Source organism: Amyelois transitella, chromosome 27 (genome assembly GCF_032362555.1).
Source record: "Amyelois transitella isolate CPQ chromosome 27, ilAmyTran1.1, whole genome shotgun sequence".
Classification (NCBI taxonomy): Eukaryota; Metazoa; Arthropoda; class Insecta; order Lepidoptera; family Pyralidae; genus Amyelois; species Amyelois transitella.
The window spans coordinates 5,179,733-5,207,151 of NC_083530.1; the positions used below are offsets into that span (position 1 = coordinate 5,179,733).

Here is a 27,419-nt window from a genome sequence, read left to right on the forward strand (position 1 = left end):
CCACATTAAAGATTTATCGAATAGATGCATGCCGCTCATGAAAAAGAAGTTTCTTAAATTAGCATACGACTTAGCTGAAGTCATGAAGATTCCTCATCGATTTCATAAAGAAAAAGGCAGTGCTGATAAATAAAAAATAAAAGTCGCAATAAAAAATTACGACTTCATGAAAAGGCATTCTGACATTTCGTTGAGAACACCGGAATCGACAAGCATGATGCGCCCCGTAGGATTTAACAAACCACGAGTGGATCTCTTCTACGACAACCTTGAAAAGCTGATGAAACAGTACAACATTCACACCCTCAAGAATTTATAACTGTGATGAAACTGGTGTCAGTTGCGTGCACAAATATTCGTCCGGTACTAGGTGCCACTTTTTAAAATTATGTTTTTTGTTACCAAAGTTTGTTTGATAGTATTAATTATTATTTAGCAGAGGTTGCATTTTTGTTAAATTAATTTGATTTCTGTGTTATCTAATATAAGTCAAAATTTTATAAATATTCCTTAAATATTTTATGTTTTATTTTGAAATAACCTTAGGTGTCCGCCACTGGGGGACTTCCCCCTACATACATATAGTCACGTCTATATCCCTTGCGGGGTAGACAGAGCCAACAGTCCCAAAAAGACTGGTAGGCCACGTTCAGCTTTTTGGCTTGATGATAGAATTGAGACCCAAATAGTGACAGGTTGCTAGCCCATCGCCTAAAAGAAGAATCCCAAGTTTAAAAGCCTATCCCTTAGTCGCCTTTTACGACATCCCCCATGGATGTCGTAAAAGGCGACTAAGATGAACAGAAAAAGAAGAAGATGACAGAGATGGACTGGTACCAAAAGCAGCTATCTCTTATTCTAAAAATGCTCCACCTTGTCCCGCCCTTGCATTGCCGACTGCCACATTTTCTTTAATCTTGTCTCCTTGTCCGTCGGCACGTTTTATTACACGTTCAGCGCGTACAGCGTCACACGGACAATAACTTGTAGCTGTTATTATTGGAACAGTGACACACGTCACCATGGCGTCCCCGTCTGATGTTGTGTGTATCGATGTTAGAGTATTTATGAGTGATTTGACTGATACAACCCCTATGCCTTCACGATTGTAGTTGAGGATGTGGAATAAAATTTATGAGTTTTGAAATGCCGTAATTTCAGATAACATACATACATACATATGGTCAAGTCTATATCCCTTGCGGGGTAGACAAAGCCAACAGTCCTGAAAAGACTGAATGGCCACGTTCAGCTATTTAGCTTAATGATTGAATTGAGATTCAAATAGAGACAGGTTGCTAGCCCATCGCCTAAAAAAGAATCCCAGGTTTGTACGCCTATCCCTTAGTCGCCTTTTACGATATCCATGGGAAAGAGATGGAGTGGTCCTATTCTTTTTTGTATTGGTGCCGGGAACCACACGGCGACATAACTTAGATAACTTTCGAAGAGATGCGATAAAACCGATTCAATGATCGATCATTAAGAATGAGAAAAAAAAGATAAACAATCTCATCAATTTCGCTTCGTTTAGGAGGAATGGAAGAAAAAATTGGTGAGATAGAAATGCGAAAACGTCACGAGCCTAGTAATTAAAATGCAAGCGAATAAAATGCCCGATTGGATTCGTAATAATTCACACCGTCCCGTTCAACGACCGGTATCGATCAAGACTAAAAATACACCAGCGTCTAGACTAAAATGCAGCGGGTCGCGTGGTGCACCTATAAGTGAGTAATGTGGTTTCCGATGAAAAGATAAGGAAGCGGTTACGTGATCCGCGGTCGCTACATTGTAGAAATGTTAAGATGTTTAATTGTGGTAGTGGTTTGGTTGATTGGAGAGGATGTGGTCACATCGTGTCGGACATCGGCGGTCGAGTGGTTAAGATATGCGCCTAAAAAAAGTCTTGTCTTTTTCAAGTTTAGGTTCTGTGGTTTTAAATTCTAACGCGGCGGCAGCGAACGTATGACTCTCTCTTTAAATTGCAACAGTTTGCGAACCGGTAAGAAAAAACGTCGTGTGGATGTGGACTGCACATTCAGTGTACTTGATGCAAAATCTACATTCATACATACGTAAAATCACGCATTTTTCCCGGAGGGGTTGGCAGAGACTACATCATTCCACTGGCCACGATCTCTGCATACTTCCTTCGCTTCATCCGCATTCATTAATGCAATATCTATCATTAACATATCGATATGATAAGTATCACTAAGCAGAGCGGCTGAGTGTGGCTTTTTAATCTATTGCTTACTATTGGCTCTGTCTAAACCGCGGGGGATATAAACGTGATATATGTTATTTTATGACTCAAAAAGATGCAATATTGGTTGATTCCTCTGCAAGGTTTCTAAACTCGAACAGAAGTCCTTTGGTATCAAAAGTATACTATAAGTTATTTTACTAGTGCACTAAATTTCATAAAAGTCCGCCCCGTGAATATTGTGTTAAAGAGCAACAAACACTCTCACACATCCTTTCAACTTTCGCATTTATAATACTCGTATTAGTAGGAAGGCTAAATATGTCAACACTATAGTAAAATACAATTGCAAGCATCAGTCCCGTTAACAATTTACAACAAGCAAACCGTCATTAGTGCGCGGACAAATCACAATGTACCATTTTCCCGTGCTAATTTGTTAATGGACATACTCGTACTGTAAAATATAGAGAACACGGATGTGAAGAAATTAAATAAAATTTTGTCAGTATAAAGTGTATAGTATTCTTTTGTTAAATACCTTGTGGAGTCCTAGGTAAAGCGTCGCGTGTAAAGGAGATGAGAGATAATTTTATATTTCATAGAATAACTTAATAAATTGAGATTGAAATAGTGACAGGATGCTAGCCCGTCGGTTAAAAGAAGAATCCCAAGTTTATAAGCCCTATCCCTTAGTCGCCTTTTACGACATCCATGAGAACGAGATGGAGTGGTCCCATTGTTTTTTTTATTGGTGCCGGGAACCACACACATGGTATGTAGTTTTGTGTATTTCTATCGTCTCACTATTTTGTAACGATTCCGCATGTAAATACTCGGGGAATCGCAATGTCCGTTCAGCTACTGAGAACTTATCTATATGTATTTTCACGCTCAATGTTCGCTCTAAGGGACAATCCTATAATGTAAACGAGTAGGTAACTTTTGAATAGTTTTGGTTACATTTCTGTAAATTAATATTTTCATTTATTTTGTTATTAGAATAGAATACATTTATTTCCAAAATTGAATACGAGGTATCACTTATTGACGTCACATAACTTAAATTTATGTATATCTACTAAGCGGCAGAACAAACTACACTGCAGCATTTCACCGGACGTCGATTTACAAATATAGATCTCTTAAATATAAATCGTGGACGAATGCACATTGTCTATATTAAAAAATATTTTCACTCCCATTGAGAGAAACTTGGCTTTTTTCTTACATCCAGCCATGGTATTTATAACCATGATCCTATATGGGTTAGGTTTTTCGTCAAAAGTTGCGGAGATCAGACAGGAGTCGCTTCATGTAAACCTGACTTAACAAGTCTATGGTCATTATGGTCCGGGGTCCTTTCCAAAGTGGTGAAGAAGTAACCAAGACTATCGCCATGAGGATACATACATACATACATATTGTCACGTCTATATCCGTTGCGGGTAGACAGAGCCAACAGTCTTGAAAAGACTGAATGGCCACGTTCAGCTATTTGGCTTTATGATAGAATTGAGATTCAAATAGTGACAGGTTGCTAGCCCATCGCCTAAAAAAAGAATCCCAATTTTGTAAGCCTATCCCTTAGTCGCCTTTTACGACATCCATGGGAAAGAGATAGAGTGGTCCTATTCTTTTTTCATTGGTGCCGGGAACCACTCGGCCATGAGGATGAACATACGTGTTATCTTTACTAAACCGGGACGATTGGCATGTTTCTTGTACAAAGAGATGAGTAACAATTGCGCCACATACAACAAAACATTAGTTCATCTTTGCGCGGTTCATTTATCATGGAGTATATTTGCATAATGATACACTGTTGTCTCTTGCCTCTCTTGTCTGTGCCGTGTGGTTCCCGGCACCAATAAAAAAAAGAATAGGACCACTCCATCTCGTTCCCATGGATGTCGTAAAAGGCGACTAAGGGATAGGCTTATATAATTACTTGGGATTCTTCTTTTAGGCGATGGGCTAGCAACCTGTCACTATTTGAATCTCAATTCCATCATAAAGCCAAACAGCTGAACGTGGCCTATCAGTCTTTTCAAGACTGTTGGCTCTGTCTACCCCGCAAGGGATATAGACGTGATTATATGTCTATGTCTATGTCTATGTCTATGTTGTCTCTTTCTACACAACAGGATCAGAAGAGGATACATTGTTTGGCATATATGTAAGTGTACAAGTACGGTAAAACCATTGTTTGCGATTCAACTGTGAAATGAAGAACAACCTTCTTGACCAGTCGTAGGATACGCCAGTTCTTCATTTTGAAGAACTTGGGTAAGATTTTATATATGTCAGCAATTCTGGTACTTGATTGACTGGTAATTTTTTGGGTTCCGGAGTTCAGATATGAAAGATAGAAAGAGAAAGAAAAGAAAATTTTGATAAATATATATTAAACTCGTATAACGACCATTAAATAAAATTATAATATAAATATAAGTTAGTGGTCTTCCTTTTATGTTAAGAAGGAAAGTATGTAACATACTCCTCATGTGATAACGTCAGTTTTCTGTCACATGCTCGACTCAACAAATCCATTAATTTTCTCGATTCATCAAAAAATACATCCAAATTAAAAACAACTTCAAATCCTACGCAATAGAATCTGAATTTGTTCAGCGATTTCAAACGAAATCCTCAATGCACTATATCACAATTGCTTGACATTTTGTCGGGTGCGCGGACGTCAAAACATAGGTCATAGAATGACATAAATCAGGTTTCCGAGAAAATAGTTCAGAAATCATGACATTAAACTCTAACACATTAAGTTTAAGGTTGGAAATGAAATAAAAGTTTAAAGTTTGGATTGAATAGAATTTAGTACGTCTGTTTTTAAGATGATTATGCGTTTTGGTGTTACATAGTGACATAATGGTACACGTGCTGTGGTTAGTTCCGATACAAAATGTGGTAAATACAGAAAGGATTATTTTTTCTAAAATGCATTTGGGTTAAGTTGGCGTCGTTATTTTGCGCGGCTAGTAATGGAACTAAGATATTTTGAAAAAAACAACATACAGTAAGCAAAAGTTAAATATCCAAGTTTCATTGCAGGCCGCACAAATTTAAAACGACGCCACAAGTATATACAAAAGTGCCCAAACACCTTTATGTCTTAAGCACTTTGATAAAATAATATTTGGGAATAATGTGATACTTGTATGGTTACCTTATCATACGCCGTATTTAAATATGTTGCTCTTAAAAACTTATATCCGCAGTTTGATTCTTAGCCGTTCCCGGTAATAGTTTGAAAATTTACTTCTTTATTTGAAGTCGATATATTTTGGGACATTTCAAAGACATTGTAAAATAAAAATATTTTATTGTGATATTAGAAATCCATTTGTTGTTACAATTCCCCTTAAAAATGTGCTAGTGAAACATATAATTAAATATTTTAAACGAAGAAATAACGTTTTCTGCATTGTAATTAGGTTATCCTTCTACGCACGCACTATTTTGTGACTGCACCGTGTCATAATGGGTACACATGTTGTGGTTTCGGTGGTATGTACGTCTTTCTTGTATTACACGGAACAAATGTTAGAAACGATTAATAACGCGTGTGGGTGGTTGGAGAAATGAAAGTTCTTATAGAAACTTGTTCCATTTGCTGTACAAATGTTTGCAAAAAGTGCAAGTAGCAAAGCTGTAAACTGTATGGGAAAATAGTATCTAATCAATGCAAATATTATACAGAGAAATATTTGTATTGTTTTTTGTTTTGATGATGTTTATTTTTTTGTTATGCTTAGAGATAACCGATACTGCAGGAGAGACAAAACCTGAGGTACTTACAAGCCCATGCTATTATTTTAGATATTTTTTTTAAATCACAGAGACTTGTAACATTCTTCAGAGGAAATCCTAATTTTTTAGAATGTTGCTTTATCCTAAAGTGCTTAGTAACATGCACCTTATGATCAATTTGGTTTTGCATATACGAAGTTATCCATGGTCAATTACTATTATATAAACCGGCTAAAGTTAAAAATTTATTTTGATGTAAGTATCTTTCATGCTAGCCATTCTTCATTTTGGCGTGTATCATTAATATCACAGCATGATAAATCAATCATGATTTAGTCTAATATTTTAGTTAGCCGATCAAATGTTATGAATATATATTAATTTCAATTTTTGTGAGATAATTTTTGACATACCTACGCATTTACTTTAGTTTGTTGTAATCAACTTACATTCATTTAATCACGTTTATATTCCTTACGGGATAAACATGACAAAGGATCTCGAAAAGACTGTAAGACCACGTTGATGAAATGAAGAATGTATAAAAAGTATACCAAGTGATACTAGGAATAGTAATAAATAGGAAAAATTGTATTTGAAGGAGAACTCCGCGTGTCTATTTTCGTAAACCAATAAGGCATTTTCTAGACAGCAATGTTTATCTTTCTTACGCTCAAAAAAAAACAATGGTATGTCGATATGTTGTAGATAGGAGTCTCAGTGGGAACGTTAGATTAGTGTTTAATTAACTACTATGGTACAGACTATCGAATGCCCAAAAGCTATTCCACTGAACTATAATCGATAGACAATTGGCTCATTAATTACCTACAGAATTGTTCGCCAACGCCTTTATTTCTTGAACGACTTCGTCCGCGTGGAATAGTTATTTTGGGCATCATTGAAGCCCTCAAGAATTAATAATTTTCCCCGTTTTTTTTCACATTTTTTCATATTTCTTCGCTCCTAAAAGTTGCAGCGTGATGGTATAAAGCTTAAAGCCGGTGGTTCCTGAGATTAGCGCGTTCAAACAAACAAACAAACTCTTCAGCTGTATAATATTAGTATAGATAACATTCATTCAATGTGAGCATTGGCTTTTTCCTTCAGGCTTTGGTCCCGGTTGCATCCTCACCATAATGGAGAAGAGCCCGGGGTATGCCTTTGACCATGAATCCTGGATTGAGTGAGTCAGGGTTTTACATGAAGCGACTCCTGTGTGACCTCCGCAACCTTTGCAGTGGAACCTATTTTTGTATTGAATCGATCATGGTTATCAAGTTGCCTGAATGTGCAGGTTTCCTCACGATGCTTTCTTTCACCGTAAGAGCATCGGTTAGCATTAAAACTAATGTACATAACTTCGAAAATAGTCATTGGTACTTGCCGGGTTGGGATTCGAACTTGTACCTTTTTCCGCCACATTCATTTTTAACTGAGTAACTTACTGATTCGACCACCGACGCTCTGTATGTATTGTATATCTGACGGTATGTATGCACCATTACTCTATAATGCTACCCCTGCACATAATGGTAAACATACACGAAGATACGTTACGTTAATAATTCACACGTTAATTTGTTTACCCCTCACGCCCGGGGAAATGAGGTTGTGAAAAGTTAATTAATTCAAGTTAACCTCGCTTCGGAAAAAGCCGAATGTAAATGGTCAGCTTTTAGTAAAACCACTGTAGAAATATGTTGAGTACTAAATGATTAAAGAAATTATGTACGCTGCATAATGCATCTTTGTTAAATTGTACTGGTCTTTCAATTTAGAATTTATAGTTTTTTTTTGCTTATAAATTTCTTAAAAATTCCGTTTCGTTTACACTCTTTTTTTTATCGCCATTTTAAAACTATTGGCAACATATAAACTCCGATCTATGGCAAAAGTTTAATTGCGCAAATAGAATGGGTTTTCGGATACTACCTCTGAAGCCCGCACCAAAAAGTTTAGAAATATAAAATCGATCCCAGCGCATGGCCGGCTGCACCAGTGAAAAGAGTCATAAAAGCAAACATTCCTTTAGTTAAATCTTTATCGCCGGAGTTCGGGAAGCGCCGTAAAAGCTACTGTATCTGAGACAGGGTAGTTTTTATCGCTGCGTTGAGTGTGTATAGCGTTTACAGAGCCAGTTTAAGTTTCACTTTTGAAACATTCTTATATTTAATCATATTCTTCTTTTCTCTAATGTTTGTTTCGGTTACATTCACACCTGGCGTGAAGCCCCGGGGTGCACCTTTGACCATGATACTGGGTAAGTCATGACTTGGGTAAGTCAGGTTTTAATGCAATATGACCTCCGTATGACCTCCGCAACCTTTACAGGGGAACCTAATCATATAGCAGTGTAAATGTGCAGATTTCCTCACGATGTTTTTTCTCACCTTAAGAGTTCCGCGATCAGACAAATGTAAATACACAACTTAGAAAATATTAATTGTTATATAATAATAAATATTAATTGTTATGCGTCCTTACGCATCAGTTCAAATCCTACCGTACCGTTAATCGTATCCTTATACATCACGTTTTTTAACAGGCATCTTAACGGTTCTACAACCGACGTCCTTATCTCAATATTAAACCTTTTATTAAGAACCTGATTTTAATTAATTTGTTGTTTATAAAATTTTTTAATTAATTTGTTTTTTATTAAAATTCATTGCACGCGTACTAAAACTGGAAACATACATAGATATAATCACGTCGATATCCCTTCCAGGGTAGACATAGTCTTAAGAACACTGATAGGCCACGTTCAGCTGTTTGGCTTAATGATAGAATTCTATTAATCATTATATAATAACTGGAATTTTTCAGCTATCTCCAGTTCCAGGAATTCCAGTTATTACTATACCGCGACATTACAGTTACACTCTGCCCATAAATAACCATAAATGTATCTAATATCGACGGTAAGTGGCCCCAGGAGGATGCAATTAGCGCTAAATTAGCGATAAATTAATGTCATGTCGATACTTAATGTCATCCTCGGAGGATTCCGCTATTTACATTGTCGCTTAGTTGGGTTATTTAGTTATGGTTCATTGTAAATGTTTTTACTTGGACAAGTTTATCCGAAATCCTTATAAAATATGACTTTCACCAACAATAACTTTTGTATTGAATATTGGTTAAGATAGAAAATAAGTAATGAATTCTCCAAAATGACGTCAAAGTTCTAAGACCGTGATAAAGGCATGGTCATCAAAGTTCATTTACTTCCTTTTAATGTGATATAACCTCTGTGAGATAACTAGTGCAAAATCAATGATTTTAAACATGAATTCATTAGAACCGTTCAAATCAGCAAAGGACATGACAGCTGCATGTAAAACCTGAGCATAAACCGTGTACAAAGTTTAAAGTAACGCCCCCGCCGCTCAGCATCTTAAAGCAATTTGGTGGATTTCACAAAAACTCTTGACGGATCGCCTCTAAGGGAAACTTTTGGAGCAATTTTCAGAATGATGAATGAACTTGCCACGATATATTTAACAGGGAGTTCCCGAGGGACACATACACATATTTCATAATAGTTTTAACTGTAGGTGAAAAAATTAAAAATATGGTACCATAGGGGTAGGCAGGGACTATATTTTTACACTTCGTGCAAAACTTTTTTTTGGGTTATGATATGTTAAAATTATATACATAGATGTTATATATACATATACTAATATATATACATATATAATTAATTATAGGGCATACTTAATTTAAATAAACGAAATATCGACAAAAAATATAAAAAATGGACATGATGTATGTATGTATGGAAAAAAATTGTTTGTTAAGATTGCACAGTATCTTAATGCTCTGGCAAAACTTTTGCTTGGCCTGTTTTTTTTTTATTTTGAAACCAATTATTACATGTAGGTATGTTTTCTATATGTTATTACATATTATTAAATGTATGTTCTTACTACATATGTTTCTTTAATAGGAATTTGTATTGTATTATTTGTTGTTTACTAAGTAATGCTTTGTTTTGTTTTAGGTAATTATTCGTGTGATCTTACTAAAGTCCCTGAAGGCATAACGTACGTATTATAGTCAAGTTATACCCGACTAATAGGGTTATTATTATACTTAATCCCTAAACACAGGGGATTCAGTGATGTGATAATATTCATTTGGTCGGGTATTGTATGGAAATGGGATAGGTTCCGAACTTGATACAACTTCTTACGGTGATAGGAATCATCGTGAGGCAACTTGCACATTCAGGTAACTGCATATGTAACCATGATATTTATACACACGCCCAACTGCTCCAATATTCATCTCTTCTTTCACGGGTGTAATGGCAGAGATTTCTATTGAAATCAGTAGCACGCTGTACTACAATACAATTACTGTGTTAAATGCTCCTGTACATATTTTTGTGTAAATAAATAAATATTCTACGGTGTTAAGTTCGCCTGAAAATGCTGCGGAGGTAAAGTAAAAGTAAAAAAGTATTTATTTCGTCTCCGTAGGCACAGAAAAATTTCAAAAATGTACAAAATATTGGTGGAGACTGGCGTCTGTTAAAGACTCAAGCCTGTGTAACAGTACGCCATGCTCTCACAGCGGTTGAAGAAGAAGTACATACAATTCATAAGTAGAACAATTTTTCAGAAGGATTAAAATTTTAAAGGGTGGTTACGGTCAGATGGTGGATTCCTGTAAAAAGTAAAAATCTGACTTACTCAATCCAGGATCGTAATCGTAGGCTCACCCCGGGCTCCTCTCCAGAGAGCTGAGGATGTGATCGGAATTACCATGAGAGGGAAGAAGAGTACTATTAATAAAACAGAAAGAGTGTCTTTTACGCTTTCAAGCCTTAGCCCCTTTTATTTTCTCAAGGGGAAATCCCTTTTTACGGACTGCCTCCCGGGTCTTCACCCTGGAGAGTGTGGGACTCCTGGCATCTAATGTGCCAACCCACCCACTAAAACCCCTCCGTGCGCTCTTCTCGCCATTTTGAGGGCACCACGGGATCGCATGGCCTTTCACAACTATGCCCTTGGACGGATATGTAGTTTAACTTGATTGTTTTTCTGAAAAATTGACATACATACATACCTATTATCATGTCTATAACTCTTGCCAAGCCAACAGTCTTAAAAAGACCGGAAGGCCACTTTCAGCTGAATATTATATGCTATTTAATGGCATATATTGTTCAGCTATAAGAATCCCAAAATTATTAGCCTATCCATTAGTCGCCTTTAACATTTTTTTTCTTTAGCGGCGGGAGCCACACGGTAATCAAAAATTTACATCGGAGTAAAGCCCCAGGCAGATGCTAGATATTAAATAAAAAATATTAATACGTACTCGCATAGTAACGTTGTCGTCGAAAACCAATAAACACCTTGTCGTTGGAAACTAAAGCGTGAGGAATTTTCATCAATGCATTAGAGAGGAAACATTAATTTTCAACCTCTATGAGCCATTTCTACCATTCGTTAACTCGAACACTTTACGTCAATAGTGAATAGCGAACTTTCAAAGTAAAATTATAAATGAGTTTCTTTGAAAGACCGACTCTAATAAAATTCATCAATGAAATGTTTCATTCATATATATAGTTGATCTAAAATTGACATCTGATTTATTATCGGTTTGCCAGTTTCTAAAGGTTTACTTAAGGCCATTAAGATGTGACAAGACACCCTTTAGGCTTCATAGAGTTTCAAATATAACGGATAAATAATACCTACATGTATTCAGGAAAAAGGATTTTAGATTTTATTTCGGAAAAAGGCAGACGTAGATCCACTTGCCACGATTCCTGCATACTTCTTTTCTTCATAATCTCAAATAAATAAACCTTGCTTTTACCCGCAGCGTCGCCCGGTTAAATTAGCGCCATCTACAAAAAGTGGTTAGCGCCATCTAAAAGAGCGACGACATTAGCAACAACTACAAAATAATACAGATATTTCGCACATCCCACGGGATCTATAGTTTTTACCGGAATGATAGGTCTCCTATGTTCTTCTCCAGACTCTTAATTATATGTACGTGATATTTCAAGAAGATTAATTAGTAGATAACCCGTAAAAAGGTTACAAACAAACATATAAACTTACTTTCGCATTTATAATTTTAGTATTATAAATGCATTATTATTTTCTTAGTGGACGAATATCTACTATAGATACCTATATGTGTCAGTCTGCAGACAACAAAAGAGAATTTCCACATTACAAACTAAAAACACAAGTTTGTCAATCACAGTCCAATATTCCTATATTGAAAATAATACAAAAACCCTGTTTTACATAAAACATTGTGGATGCCGAACATAGTATTGGACCGAATCCGATAAATAAAACGATTTTATTTGTCAGTCGCATTGCCCTGTCGCACCCACTCATCTGGCGCCCTAAAAGTCAAAATCGTTATTCAAAGATATTGAAAAATCTAGATTCTGAAAAAAAATCGGATAGAATTCTAAAAAAGGAAGGCGTAGGTATTGGGGTATGAAGTTGTTTGAAAATATTAAAAAAAATCCGGGGGTGTCATTATCATGATTTGCGTCTGATACAATAACATCTCTCAGATAGTTTTGTGGTTTTCACGTTAGGTAAAGCATTGTTTGCTAGAATGACAAAATGACGCCGCGTCTTTTTTAATATTGATTAAGATATTTAGAAAGATCGTTTTGGCAATGTAATCAGTTGTGAAATAAGTTGACCTCTAACATTTATTTTATATGAATGCAATCAAAATGCAAAACCCAATGAGTTCTTGCGGACGATTGGGTGCGAAACGAAAGCTGTTCATAGGAAATTTAGTTAAAATAAAAGTGAATCGGTCTGGCTTTGTTTTCTGTAACCTGTGGATCGTGGATTTAAATGGAAAAATTGTTGTAGTTTTTAAACCAGTATGGTTAAAAGAGGAATCTAACGTTTCCCGAGTTCATGTGTGAATGAAGTTTCGTAACGAAGGAAATCAGCATCGTCGAAGTCTCTTAAATCAATTTATCAAACTCCTTGTTTAATACAAGTACAGAAATTCATTATAAGATGGAGTCACTTAGAGAATGTCAGTTACCCAATAAATTAGGTACGAAACTATGGGTATAATACAATAACACGGAGTTCCGAACTCGGCGATCCTCAGAGGAATCCTGGATGGCACTTAATATCGGCTACAGTTAATCCACATGGTTATTATAACCGTTTAGTCGCAATTGGTCCAACTCGCGATTAGTCCAAAAGGGTCATTTTTTTATTTGTAAATCAGGTTTTACACGAAAAGATCCCGTCTGACCTCTGTAACATTTGCAGGGAAACCTAATCATATCCTCAATAATCATCAATAATCCTATCAATAATCCTATTGCGGCCATAGTCTGGCAATGGCACTGAAATTAGTGGAGGAAGCGGAATTACGTCGCTATTACTTTACTTTTTAACTTCCATTGCGATCGTTGAATACGAGTACAAGCCTTGTTATAAACCAGCTTATCTATCTTGAGATTCTTCTTTTAGACAATGGGCTATAACAATCTCAATTTCATCTTAACCATACAGCTTAATGTGGTATGTAAAACCCAAGTAAGTCTTAAATTATATCGCCAACATTGCAATCTAGCTAAGTCACCAATGGGAGCCTGCCCGTCACTCGCCCGCCACATTATCTAGATTTCCACAATGCCAGCCGGATCCGAACTGGAATTAGGTTATTCCAGGTGTCATAGTGCTTTTGCTGCGATTAGCATTTTCATCTGGCATTAATACTGAAATGTCATTGAAAGGAGATATCATGACGCGGAGTTAGACAAAGATCCCTACTTATTGAAATAAATGTGAAGTGTAAATGAAAGTGTTAGTTTTTTTAAAAAGAAACAATTTCACATTTTCAGTTTTTGTGAAAGATTGACTCCTCTTTACGTTATCTTCACATAGTTTCGACTTGTGGTCCTCGGCACGGGACCACACCGTCTCCTTTCTATGGACGTTGTGACAGGCTAAGGGTAATCCCATAGTCGACTCACTCCGCTTCAGATATGTGAGGACGTAACCGACACTAATGCCAGGTGAAAGAAGTAAATCACATTTTCTTTCTGAAATGTTCTCATTCTCAATTTTATTCACAATAAATAGTGCAAAGTGTAAAAACGCGTTGAAATATATATGATAGTATGTCTAGTGCAGCCTGCATGAAACTGGGATGCTTCAATTTCAGAGACGGGTCTCTGAAGCGCGTGTTTTGGGACTACACATGACCCAGAAGAATAATCTTATAATTTTTTTTTAAATAACAATTAAATTTTTTTTTTAATAAGAAGATTATTCTTCTATATTTAATGTCACGTCTTGCTTCCTTACTGGGAAGCAAACTCCAAACAGAGTTAAAAGACTCTGAGGCCACGTTTAGCTGAATCATAGGTAAAACGCAATACTGCCAAAAACAAAGGTAGTACAACACTCTCCAGCTTAAGTATTTCATTCGTTCAAAAGTCGCCAATGACACCAACTTTTAAGCCCGATTGCAATTTACCTATCGAAACTTTTTTATCTGCCTATTCAGTAACTAGCTCATAATTCTAACCTTGTTAAGATTCAAATAGTGACACGTTACTGGCCCATCGCTTAAATGAAGAATTCCAAGTTTGTGAACTTTTCCCTTGCATTTAAAAACTGCGCTGAAAGAGATGCAGCTAGCACACTGTGTATGCAAATTCAACTTTGTCGTCCAGTCCAGAAAGTCCATATTTTCTTTCCTATCAAAGCGACATAGAAGCCAAATTGTCAGCTACTGACTTTTAATTCTGTTCATGCAATCTCGTCGGGTACTCTTGAACTGTTACTGATGAACATAATGGCAATTTAATGTTTCTGTTTTCAATACATTGTTTATAGCAGTGTGTAGCGCAGACGTGCGAGATCTCCGTAACCCAGTTTATGAGACATAAGCTGCAGCGGGATTGGCCGGGGAGACGGGGATAGCCGGCCAAAATAAACAGGCTCACAGTTTGGGAGACAAGAGATTGGATAAAGTCGCTACTTTACTTGTTTTGCTGTCTTTCTTGAAGAGTAGACTTGTCTTTATTACTAACTAGCTGTGCCTGCGACTTCGTCCGCGTGGAATAGTTATTTTGGGCATCATTGAAGGCCTCAAGGATGCTCCTTCCCCGATTTTTTTCACATTTTTTATTACTTCTTCGCTCCTAATAGTTGCAGCTAGACGTTATATAGCCTAAAGCCTTCCTCGATAAATGGTCTATTCAAGACAAAAAGAATTTTTCAATTCGAACCAGTAGTTCTTGAGATTAGAGCATTCAAACAAACAAACAAACTCTTCAGTTTTATAATATTAGTATAGATTAATCTAAGTGCCTATTTAAACGAATAAAAAATATTCTAATAGAATTATAACCAGAAATATGTACCTACAACTTACAAAAGAAAAAGAAATGAAAATAAAGTTGAAACGCCTGTGCAATACTATCTTGCCGTCGTCGGGTCTTCTCACACTCCCGGAGCAGATTGGTCAGAGCTTTTGGCCCTCTTCATGGCATCATCGCTGCCTACGACAGTAGGCAGGTCGATGGGGCGGCCGTGGCAGCCTGGGTCTTCACGTCTTCATACACTGGGAGTTCCCATCGGCGGCGGCGTCGTCACTGGTCGACAACGTCTGCCGCAAAGCAGCGAGCGGAGCCCCTCTCGAACATCTAGGTTCTCCCACTTCAGGTTCCTGAGGATCGTCGAGTTCCTCACGTAGCGCAGGGTTGTTTCCGACGACTGCTCTGAGACTTTGGTTCTCTTGGGCTCTGAGTCTTCTCCTGTTTGTCTCAGAGCAGTATGCGTACCACGCCGGGGCCGCGAACGTGAGGCGGGATCTGACGTACGTTTGGTAGATCCCGAGCTTCGTCCTCAGGGGGAGGCTGGAGGAGAGAACTGCGTGAAGTCTTCCCCTGGCTGCCTTGGTCATGAAGCTTGCACTCGCCTCCCGCCCCTTTTATACCCTGCCGCCGCGAGACGCGTCGAGCGCGGCAACCGTTACGCAAAAATAATTCAGTATTTACGCGCGATGGCTTGTTAGCGTATTTCATTTCATGTATAAGTTTGGTGTTTCTATACCGATTTCGATGTTTCTTTTTTTAATGAATAGGTATTTATATGAATTTTTAAGAATTATGAATGTGTGTAAGTGTTATTGGTATTATAAACGTCAGAGTATAGAAATATAATCAGAAATCTCCGAACTGCTAAGCTATTTGGAATTACACCAGTTATTGTGAGTCAACCATAACAGATAGACTTATGCTGTCTTGGGATATTTTTTTAATAATTTTATTTAGAATATTTCCGTAATACATGGTTTCGCTGTAGCTTTAACCAGTAAGGCTGCACACGCGACGGAAGCTTAAAAAATCAAGTAACTTCTCCCGTTTTCACAACATTTACTTTCACTGCTCTGCTCCTACTGATTGTAGCGTAATGAAAAGTATACTATAACCTGCTCAGGAGTATGAAGAATAACTGTACCAAGTTTCGTTAAAATCCGTCAAGTAGTTTTTGTTTCTATAAAGAACATACAGACAGACAGACAGACAGACAGACAGACAAAAATTTTACTGATTGCCTTTTTGGCATCAGTATCGATCACTAATCACCCCCTGATAGTTATTTTGAAAATATATTCAATGTACAGAATTGACCTCTCTACAGATTTATTATAAGTATAGATTTTGGGGTATTGTCGAAGGGCCAAACAGTCCTCGAGTGGGAGACCACGTACCGAAAAGCGCAGTGTAGAACGGAACCCCCCCGCGAGATGGACTGTTGATCTGGTGAAGTCCGCGGGGAAACGTTGAATGCAGGTCACCTCCAACAGAGCGAGGTGGAAGTCATTGGAGGCTGAACACAGGCCAGCAGTGGACGTCCTATGGCTGAAATGATGATGTTAATGATGTCTGAAAGGAATAAAAGAGGGAATTTTTTACGTTATTAAGTGATACCTGGTATACCATTTTGAATCTATACTAATATTATAACGCTGAAGTTTGTTTGTTTGTTTGAAGGAACTACTGGTTCGAATTGAAAAATTATTTTTGTGTTGAGTAGACCTTTTATCGAGGAAGGCTTTAGGCTATATAACATCACGCTGCAACTTTTAGGAGCGAAGAAGTAATGGAAAATGTGAAAAATAAAGGGGAAAATTATGTTCTTGAGGGCTTCAATGATGCCCAAAATAACTATTCCACGCGGACGAAGTCGCGGGCACAGCTAGTTTTCAATAAATTCAAATCAATGCTAAGATGTAACGATCATGTGAAGAAGGTGGCAGATTGACTAAGCAAATATAAAAGGCGAGTGTAAATGACGAGAAGGGGAATGTGATGACGAACGTGCCTTGATCGAATAGCTAAAAGATCAAGTCGAGAGCACCCTAAACTAGCTAGTGCCCATGAAAAGATGTAGTCTATGCCTATCCCTCCGAGATAGAGGCATGATCATATTAAGGAATGCGTATGGGTCTTAACAGCATTAACGTTTTAATTTTACAGTTTCATTATTAATTGTACAATTAGAGGAGTGTTCCACGACACACCCCTAATAAACTAACTTCTGATGACTTGAAAAAGTTAAGAACAACTTATCAAGGCAACTTTCGGCCTTAACTTAACTTATGACTGTGTCTAAAAGATCTAATTTTACTTGAATCACAGTCGGTACTTACGACATCCACGTGAATAAGATAAACTGCTCCAGTTCTAAACTGATTGTATATCAAATAAAAAAATGAATAAAATTGGATTTCATATTAAAGAATACGGAATAATTCGATTGCATTCAAACGCTAAGTCACATGCACCGACGCTTGTGCGTACAGTGCAGGGCCAGTAATTATGCACAATTTTTTTTTGTAGGATGACACAGGAAAATATGAACGAGGTAACAATAATAAAATGTCTTATATGTGAAAAATTAAGTTATGTTGACAACACTTGCTTTCCATTATTTTATTTTTATTTATTAATTTATTCTTTATTGTAATTTTTACAGTTTGTAAATTACAAGAGCGAACTTTATGCTAATAGGTTTTGTGATGTCCATCGATTTTTGTATTTACAATTTTTTTGGTTAATCTGACATCCACCGAGCACAACTCGGTCACCCAAGTAATATGTATATTATACGTGCACTTTCATTAAAAAACCGCGATTGAATATCACCTTTTAATTTCTACGATCAAGATGTTCATCCCAAATTGAATACAATTTTTTTGGCAAACATACATACATAAAATTCCCGGAAGGATAGGCAGAGACCACATCTTTCCACTTGCCACAATCGATTCTTGACAAACAAATAATTTATTAATACACTTAGTTCTTTCAAGTGCGACGCAATATAAAATTTATTCATGAACACCTCTGATCTACTCCGATGGTCAACACTGACCGACTGATTTGAAACTTGTATTTGGCCGTCTAATATTGCTGTGTATTTGCTAACAAAATAAAAATTATTTCGTAAATGGAACACGCAAATACTAAATTCAAATTTTATTCACCACTACTGATATGCATCCGAGTGGCGTCGTTTCCCGTACACTGTTGTGCACTCAATTCTGCACCAAAGTGTACGTATGGCGGTATACATACCACGTGCGTCGCGCGCGGTTGCCAATATCACACGGCCACTTGTTGAAATTGAATTCCGCTCCTTTTACATTGAGCTAATAACATTCGCAACGCGCGCTACTAAGTTTTTTAATAAAATTTTATCGTGGCCGTATCGAGCCACGGTTTTATTTTATTATGCATAATACAATGTTGCGAAATAGAAAGTGTACAGAAGTATTATTAATTTATTTTTAGTAGTAAAACAAATTGTTCATTAATATTATCTTATACTATGATGCATAAACCAACAAAGTTTCCTCTGTTTACTATTTCTACGAGTAATATGGATGGCTGTCCTCTTTCGTCCCGCTGTGGTTCGCAGAAATCAGTTCAGTCAGGTTCGAAGACATCTCGATAAATGTTCTCGATTTTGAATCTAATCATTTGTCCAAGCATTTGTACTGATTGTAAATTGGGAAGCCGACTGACAAACACAAGAGAAGAATCTCGGAAAATTAACCACAGGCTTCGAACAGGATGCAACTGATGAATACGAAAGAGAGTTATTAAATAAGAAAATTTCTTATATTTCCAAAACACAGTGGAAGTAAATTCTGTATATATCAAAAGACAAAAGTTTTATATATGTACATATATCAAAAGTTTAATATTCATCCAAATTTCATTAAAATTAGTTAGTAGTTGTCGCGTTTATTTGTTACAAACAAATAAAATTCAAATCTTTTTTTCTACAAGTCTTTTGTCTCCATATTTGTATTTTGTTATTTTATGCCAAGTGCGTCCGTTACTTTGTTTGCAACTGTATTTGGAGTTGGAGCTTTAAGTTCGAGTTTTAAGACGCAATTTTGAATTATTACGCTGTAACCTGTGAAATTTCAGGTATGAAGCTGAAACAGTTGCATTTCAATTTGCTAGAAAATAAAGTCAAAGAAGAAATAAATGGTTTATTTTTTAATAAGCTTTCTAAGATTTATATAATTCTGCCAATCCAACCAAATTTTTTTTACATAGTTTTTAGCGATAGTATTTGGCAAATTTTATCACGACAAAATGTATTATGTCCATAAAAAGATCAGTTTTTTCAATAATTTATAATTATGTTCATCGGCAGATCGCCGGCTTATAGAAATAGTAGTGTCTCACTGTCAGGGTTTTGTTGTCTTTGACATCGTAGCTATTTAGCTTACTTTCTATTTAATTTTTTGTTGTAAAGGTGAATTAGTCGGGAGTGTTTTTATCTATTTTTGATGAAAAATGGTCCAAGATGGCCACAAAAATAGCGGATTACATATTTTGTCAACATTCCCTCAATATCAGTGTCAAATAAAAGACATGATTAGTAGAAAACTCAAAATTATTTCGGATGTATTTAAATTTATATATTTTTTGTTACAGGACGTGATTCACACAATCAGCACACCACACGGACAAGTACAAAGGATCGTCGTGTTCAAGAAAAATGGTGTACAAGCTATGGTTGAATATCCTTTTCAATAGAATAATGAATTATTTATTTATTTTTAATAAAATAGGTCGAGTGAGGCATTTGGCAAAAATTCGGTAAGCCCATCGTCCGTGAAACAAAATTGTTTCGATGCCATACCAATCAATTAAAATATATCAAATTCTTGCGTGATTAAAACAAAAGAAACCAGGATGCTAAAATTTGTAGATTTTTCGCATTATTGTTGAAACAAAATTACTGAAACGAGAATTCTTGCGAGCAGAGTTGCGGGTTTTTCCAGTATGTTTTACAATTGTATTACATATAATAACTTTCTCTTGTTTATATATAGTAACGTACATCTGTTATTTATAGGGGTCACTTTAATCTCCGAAACCTTAAAAAAGAAATGTTTAATTTACATTATGAGCTGACCAAGAATCAAACTCTAGACCTATTGAGACTTATTACAAACTACATAACCACTGATCTATTGAGGCCTATTTGGAAATCCAGAACGGTAAATTCCGTTTGGAGTCTAATAAAGCGGGCAGAAGTGAGTGGGATTAGCATAGGGCCGGATATTGGAAAAAGTCCAATGATATTTTTTTATTTGTGAATTAATATTGGAAAAAATCATTCACTTTTGGAACTTATTAATTTATTGTTGTTATGTACCTACACAAGAAAAATATGATTACCAAAGTATTAAGTATTGTGTTACTTATTTCGAAAAAAATTAATAATTATCCAATAATTTTTCATTGGAACAGTTTTCACCGTGCGTTGATTGATCTTTCACAAAGCAAATGTTTAGCTCAGTTCATTAAGCCAATATTTAAACACATTTTCAAAATAACTTTGGCAAGCTATTGAACGTGAAAATGTACCTTAATGGAAAAATACTCTAACCTACTGCGCTGGAAATAGCTATAATATAAATACAATCCTCCAATAGATATAGAACGAGTCATAAAACTCAAGATGTATATTTTTCCATGGCTTCCGTGGCGGTCGTTATTTATAGCGATTTCATAAGCGGAGCGGTAGATAAATAGCGAAATTTAATTGTATATTTTAGGCTTTTTCATTTTTTTTTATATTTTTTCAAAATCGTCAAAAGGTCAAGAGCGCCCGTAACAGACGAACTTGTATGCAGAGAGTTATGAATGTGGATGAAGCGAAGGAAGTACGCAGAGATCGTGGCAAGTGGATAGAGGTAGTCTCTGCCTACCCCTCCGGGAAAGAGGCGTGATTTAATGTATGTATGTATGTATAAAGCGAAAGACAGTCACTTGATATAAATCGCTGTCACTCAGCCCAGACATTTAGCTGCTTACAGTGGCCCATTTTTAAGTCGTAAACGGAACATAAATAAACACATAGTTAGATTAAATGGCGCTACCATTTTTTCACCTTTTAAATAGTTATAGATGAAGAGTTTTAGTGTTTTCATTGATTTTATTCATGGTGATGTAGTTATCGTCGTCAAATCAACGAAAGCTCGCTGTACTTTGGCATTATTGAATATAAATTTTCTTCGTTGTAATTTTTTGTACTTATTTAAATTAGCTTAGTTAAAGACGCGTACGAATGTATTGTATGACTTGCACGGCAGCCTTGTGGGACGAAAATGGACGAGTAGTCAAACTGGCAACCAAAACGAACTAGACTAGAATCACTTCCATATCCATTCTGTTGGAGAGTGTTCCGTGCGTAGTGTAGTCAGAGATTGAAAAGATCCTTGCTAGCTGGTAACACTATCCTACCACCACCCATGCCTCTACCAACATTCTGAGTGCGCTGCTAGAGCGTTTGCTCTCTAGTAGCACACCCTTACTTGACTCCCTATTAAATTTCTTTAGAGCCCCTTTAGTTCTGTAGTCCAGAGCTGACTATACACGTCACCCTAGTCAAAAACAGACTAAAGTCTGAAAAACAATGGAAATCTGGACTTTCTCACAAAAACATAAAATTCCGTGGACATTCCATGTCCAACGCCATGCCTAATTCAAATTTTATATGACTTGTTTTTTCCGCTGAGCGTTGATTGAACGTCCTTACTCTAGCCAGTTTCTTCCTTCAGATTTTGATATACTTACGTCCTAATATCCAGGGTCTAGGCTCCTGCTTGCACTTAAAAATCGTCTGTCTCCGTCTTTTACTTATAATAAATTGTATTCCGAATTAAAGAGAGTTACTTTGGTAGATGAGGGTAATCGCTTTGTCCGTACAGAAAAAGACGTGCATCTTCTTTCATATAACGACCGACCAATTTAAACAATACACTGGAACTTTATAGCTAGTGAATTTAATGCACGACCATAAAATTAGTGGCTTTAGTCTTCAGCCACAAAATAGTAATAGTACAGAAGAATCTCTTACTTATTGAAGAAGATGAACATTTTCAAGCGCTATTTAGTCTATCTCGTTTTCAATCATAATAAAATGTTAAATATATGACATGAGATGACATAAAAAATGTAAAAAACAAAAAAATATGCATACACGTAATCACACCTCTTTCCCGGAGGAGTGAGCAGAGATTACATTTTCCCACTAGCCACGATCTCTGCATTTTTGTTTTGCTTCCTTCATATTTATCAATATTTTCATGCAAGCTATTCGATTGGCCTGACCATTTAACAGATCAAAATGTCTTCAATTTCAAATTTGAAACCAATAATAAAATGGTGTTAATTCCACCCTTGTGTTCTGGGCACCCTTGTGTTGTGTTTTATCGGAAACTCTAAAGGGTGGGTTGTAATTTATACCTTAATATTTTTTGACGTTGATGTAATTTGATCATAAAAAAGGGGGCAAGTGCGAGTTGAACTCGCACTTGCTTCAAAATTTTGGGGGGATGGTCAATTTTCGGCTATTTTCTTGAATAACTTGGAAACTATTTATTTTAAAATTACAAAAAAATACATTTAAGATCTTCTCAACAAGACCTTTCATTTGATATGGCACACGAGGCAGTTTTCAGAATTTTTTTTTTATTTTCCCGTTCCCCCCCACAAATGACCCTATGAAGAATATACAGATTTCATCTGCTCACGTCACACCTCTGTGTTTGGGTCACAGGAATTGATGTGTGTACCAAATTTCAACTTAATCGGTCTAATAGATTAGGAGATAATTGACTGTAAGCGACGGACGGACAGACACACGAGTGATCCTATAAGGGTTCCGTTTTTGTATTCAGACGTACGGAACCCTAAAAACTAAATCCGTAAATAGAAAATAGTTTTGAAACGTTATGGTGTTTGTTGAAAGTGCAATTTATGACTGATTTTAAACTTCGGCATTGCATTATACGAGTACTATTTATAAATAATACAGGTATTAAACGCGCACGTAACGTTTTATTTTATCTCGGACGTTTCGAATCATGTTACAATAATCCGTGGTCACAGAGCGACAGTCGCTCAGTAAATCGACAGTTTTTTTTATGATTGCTTTAACGGAAATCAATCTCTTTATTGAATAGACGCTAGATGTCGCTAAATAAGATTATTTTAATCATGTGAAACTTCTGTACCTTCCCTATTTTATATATCAGACATAAAACGGCGCACGTAGATCGTAAATTAGACTTCAGTTCCAAAGAGATAGAAACGTAGGTGTTCCTCGCCTGTTAGAGGTATGAATTATGAATTGTTTTAATCTGTAGAATTGTATTTTTGAAATCCTGAGAAAAACTGTAGTACAGGCCAAATAAAAGAGATTCGTCGGTTCTCTCTCTTGTCGTTAAAATTTCGAGCTTTGAAAGTAAAACTTCTGGCAATTGAGAAAACGCTATATTGAGAAAGATAACGTGTTTATAACTGACTTGGCTAAATGGACTGTTCTAGATCACTCAGGCTCAGGCTACAAACAACAAATACCTGTCATCTTTGCTTGTTCCAATAGTAGAGCTTCACAATTTCTCCCTCCACTATGTCCGGTCGTCATCATCCTCATTTTAAAGTTCAATGGCTCGCACAAACATGAAAGAATAGAGTGAATGAATGAATTATTTCATTGCGAACTGGTTGTAAATGCAGTATCACGTTGTTTATACTACGTCTCCAGAGATTTCCACGAAAACACATTTGGCAAGGCCAAGGTCACTCGGTCGAGCGACGAACTTTGCTGCCACAGAATAATGAGCTTACAAATGTATAGCCTGATGTCTTTGCTATTTATTAGGTGTTCAATGTAAAGCAGAGCAGAGCTTTCGTGATCAAGCGCTCAAGGTGTACGACATTGCTAATGTTCAAATCAATTGAAATTAATTTGAACATTAGCATTGAACCGTGGCCATTTACCGATGACTCTTGTCTGTATCAGGTAAAATAGTTAGATTAACTATTATTATCTAACCAATGCTCTTAACATGAGGGAAGGCATTGGGAAATCTATACATTGAGACAACTATAATACGAGAATACTCGTATGTGTTAGTATCGCAAGGTTGCGGAGATTCGGAAGGGTCGCCGTGTGTAAAATTTTGACTTACCGACTGCAGGTCATAGGCGAACCACAGGGTCCTCACGGAATGGTGTAATTGAGACCAAACGCCATGAACATGATGATGTAAGGCAGGCCGTGTTCACAGTGATTGTCCATCTTTAAAGCGTCTGATTGAGATTTCGCTTTGATTTTGACCCAGGTTTGTCGAATCTTTGTATATTGCTTGGTGCTTAAGGCATCCATGTTACTGTTGCCTTTAGGGATTCCATTCAAAGTCTCTGATTAGTTCTTTCTCTAATGTTTTGTGTTTCCTTTGCATATGCATATGCACTGGCTGTCATAATGCTACAGGACCTGGGGTGCGCCTGGTCAATGTGTCGTACAGGACACTAAGAGCTAAATGTGAAATAAAGAACTAAAAGTGAAACAAACTACATGTAATCGGCTACATGTGTATCTTCATTATTTTGTACAGTCGAATGAACGTGCGAGTAAATATAACACATGTATTTAAATCATTCACTTTAAATTAAACTTTCGCCTCTGTAACATTTTTCATTCAGTCATTAGTCGTATGTCGCTGCTATAGCGCTGTAGTGTCATAAATTAAGCTTTATTTTTATTCAAACCTCTCTTTATTTATGCCCAGAAAAAAGAGAGAATACTTCGTCGCCTTCAAGAAAATGAGTCATCTAATTACGTTTTTGTAAATTTAGTTTGCGAGTTTCATTCAAATTACTTTGAAGTTTTACCGAAATTGGAGTGTAGCGGCGCTTGTCGATTTAAGGGATAGACCTTAGAGTGCTTGATTTTTTAAATGATGTTTTAATCATATTTGTGCTTAGAACCGTTTATTCAATTTTTATTAAATTTATGTAAAGTTTTTAAACTTCATCAGCTTTATTATAAAATTTTTATTTTTTTTATGCTTAAAATTAAGCGCTTTTTGCGTGACTTAGTACTCGAGTCTCGATGACTGAATGAACTCGATGATAAAAACAGTTGGAAAAGTCTTTCTCAAATTAATTTTGTCAATCATTGCAAAATAATTTGTAACACATTGGATTGGGAACACTAAATAAGTCTGTCAGTAAAGTTTTAAACCATAACCAAAAAAATTAAAAACCTACTTTTTATCCGCTGTTCTTTCACTATGAACTCAATCTAAATGATATTACATAAAATAAAATTGCCACCATGCTGGGCGGTTTGAATAATCGAAACGACTCAAACTTGGTAGCATAATATCGTTTTAAGTCAACTACAATATGGATTGACTTATGATGAGTTTCAAGTTTCCAGGCGCGTTTGGAATAATTCAGTAATGCCAGTAGTTCTTATGGACCATGTGATATTTAATGATAAAACAGACTTTTTCTGACTCAAATAAAATAAAAACCCGTTTCCATTCGTCTTCCAATTCTTAATTTGGATTTATTTAAAATTAAATTCGTTCGAAATAAACTCGAAATAAACTTCACCAAATTCTATATCGTAAAAATTTATACATTCAAATTGACTGGTCTAGCAATATTTGTTGGTATATCTACACTAATATTATAAAGAGGAAAACTTTGTTTGTTTGGTTGTAATGAATAGGCTCAAAAACTACTGGACCAATTATAAAAATTCTTTCACCATTCGAAAGCTACATCATCCACGAGTAACATAGACTATATTTTATTTTGGAAAAAAATAGGGTTTCGTAATATATTTGGATTTTTCGGACACAAACTGAAAAAAATCAACCAAAAAGTTACTTATTTTGCGTACGCTGCCTAAACTACAAAAGATAGAACCATAAAATGTTTTAATTAATTGTAGATCTTATGAATATCTACAAAAAAGTCCGCGACACATCTATCTATGTCGAGTGAGGCACAACAACCACATTTTTATTTAAAAATCTTGCATTTTTTTTGGTCTACATTTAAACGCGTTTTTTTTACTCATGCTATTAATCCTTATCAAAATAAATAATTTCATCAATAAGTACAGTTTATGTAGATAATATTTGGTCTTTGAATGATTAAAATTGGACGTTTGGTTTTGAAGTTGTGGTGAAATTAAAATATTACGATTTCTGCTGCACGGCCTGTTGCGAAGTGAGCAAGACTTAGTTAGCCGCTTTGCGGGCGGTCCTTTAGTTCTAATAGAGATATATTTAGTATCGGCTGTGCATCCGTGCGAAGCCGGGGCGGGTCGCTAGTTACTGTATAAAGTTGTACAGTTGTGTTATAAAGTTGTTGTTTCATTGTTTTTTAAACTGATGGGACTTTTTCAAATATTTGCATATTTGAAAAACGTTTCGAATTTATTAATGCTCGTTACTTTACGTACGTATTGATTTTTGCTTCAAAGTTTTATTTTGTATTCGACAATTATTTTTTATTAAATTCAATACATGTTTAAGGTTTTTTTTTTATGTGCCTTTACAAAATCCAGAATATACCTTAACTTGTGTCGCACATTTGAAACGGTGGAGTCGGCGACGCGAGCGAAGGAGGCCCTACACGGCTGCGACATATACTCGGGATGCTGTACACTCAAAATTGAATTCGCAAAGGTGAGTCTCAATGTTTTATTACTATTATTCAAATCTTTACAATGTAACGCGCCGTCTGGTTCCCGGCAGCGCCGTGTGGTTCCCGGCAGCGCCGTGTGGTACCCGGCAGCGCCGTGTGGTTCCCGACACCAATAGAAAAAAGAATAGGACCACTCCATCTCTCTCCCATGGATGTCGTTAAAGGCGTCAAGGGGTAGCCTTATAAACTTGGGATTCTTCTTTTAGGCGATGAGTTAGCAACCTGTCACTATTTGAATCTCAATTCAATCTTAAAGCCAAATAGCTGAACGTGGCCTCATCAGTCTATAAGACTGTTGGCTCTGTCTGTCCCGCAAGGGATATAGACGTGATTATATGTATGTAT

At 36.2% G+C, this 27,419-nt stretch overlaps 1 protein-coding gene across 1 annotated transcript in view; it reads left to right on the forward strand.

The window, feature by feature from the left end:
• LOC106130426 (heterogeneous nuclear ribonucleoprotein L) overlaps positions 1–27,419 on the forward strand; it is a 276,610-nt gene that overhangs the window by 198,917 nt on the left and 50,274 nt on the right. Inside the window, exons 3-4 of the mRNA XM_013329264.2 lie at positions 19,983–20,068; positions 26,959–27,055. Coding sequence (XP_013184718.1) covers positions 19,983–20,068; positions 26,959–27,055 — 183 coding nt within the window. The remainder of the gene's footprint in view (positions 1–19,982; positions 20,069–26,958; positions 27,056–27,419) is intronic.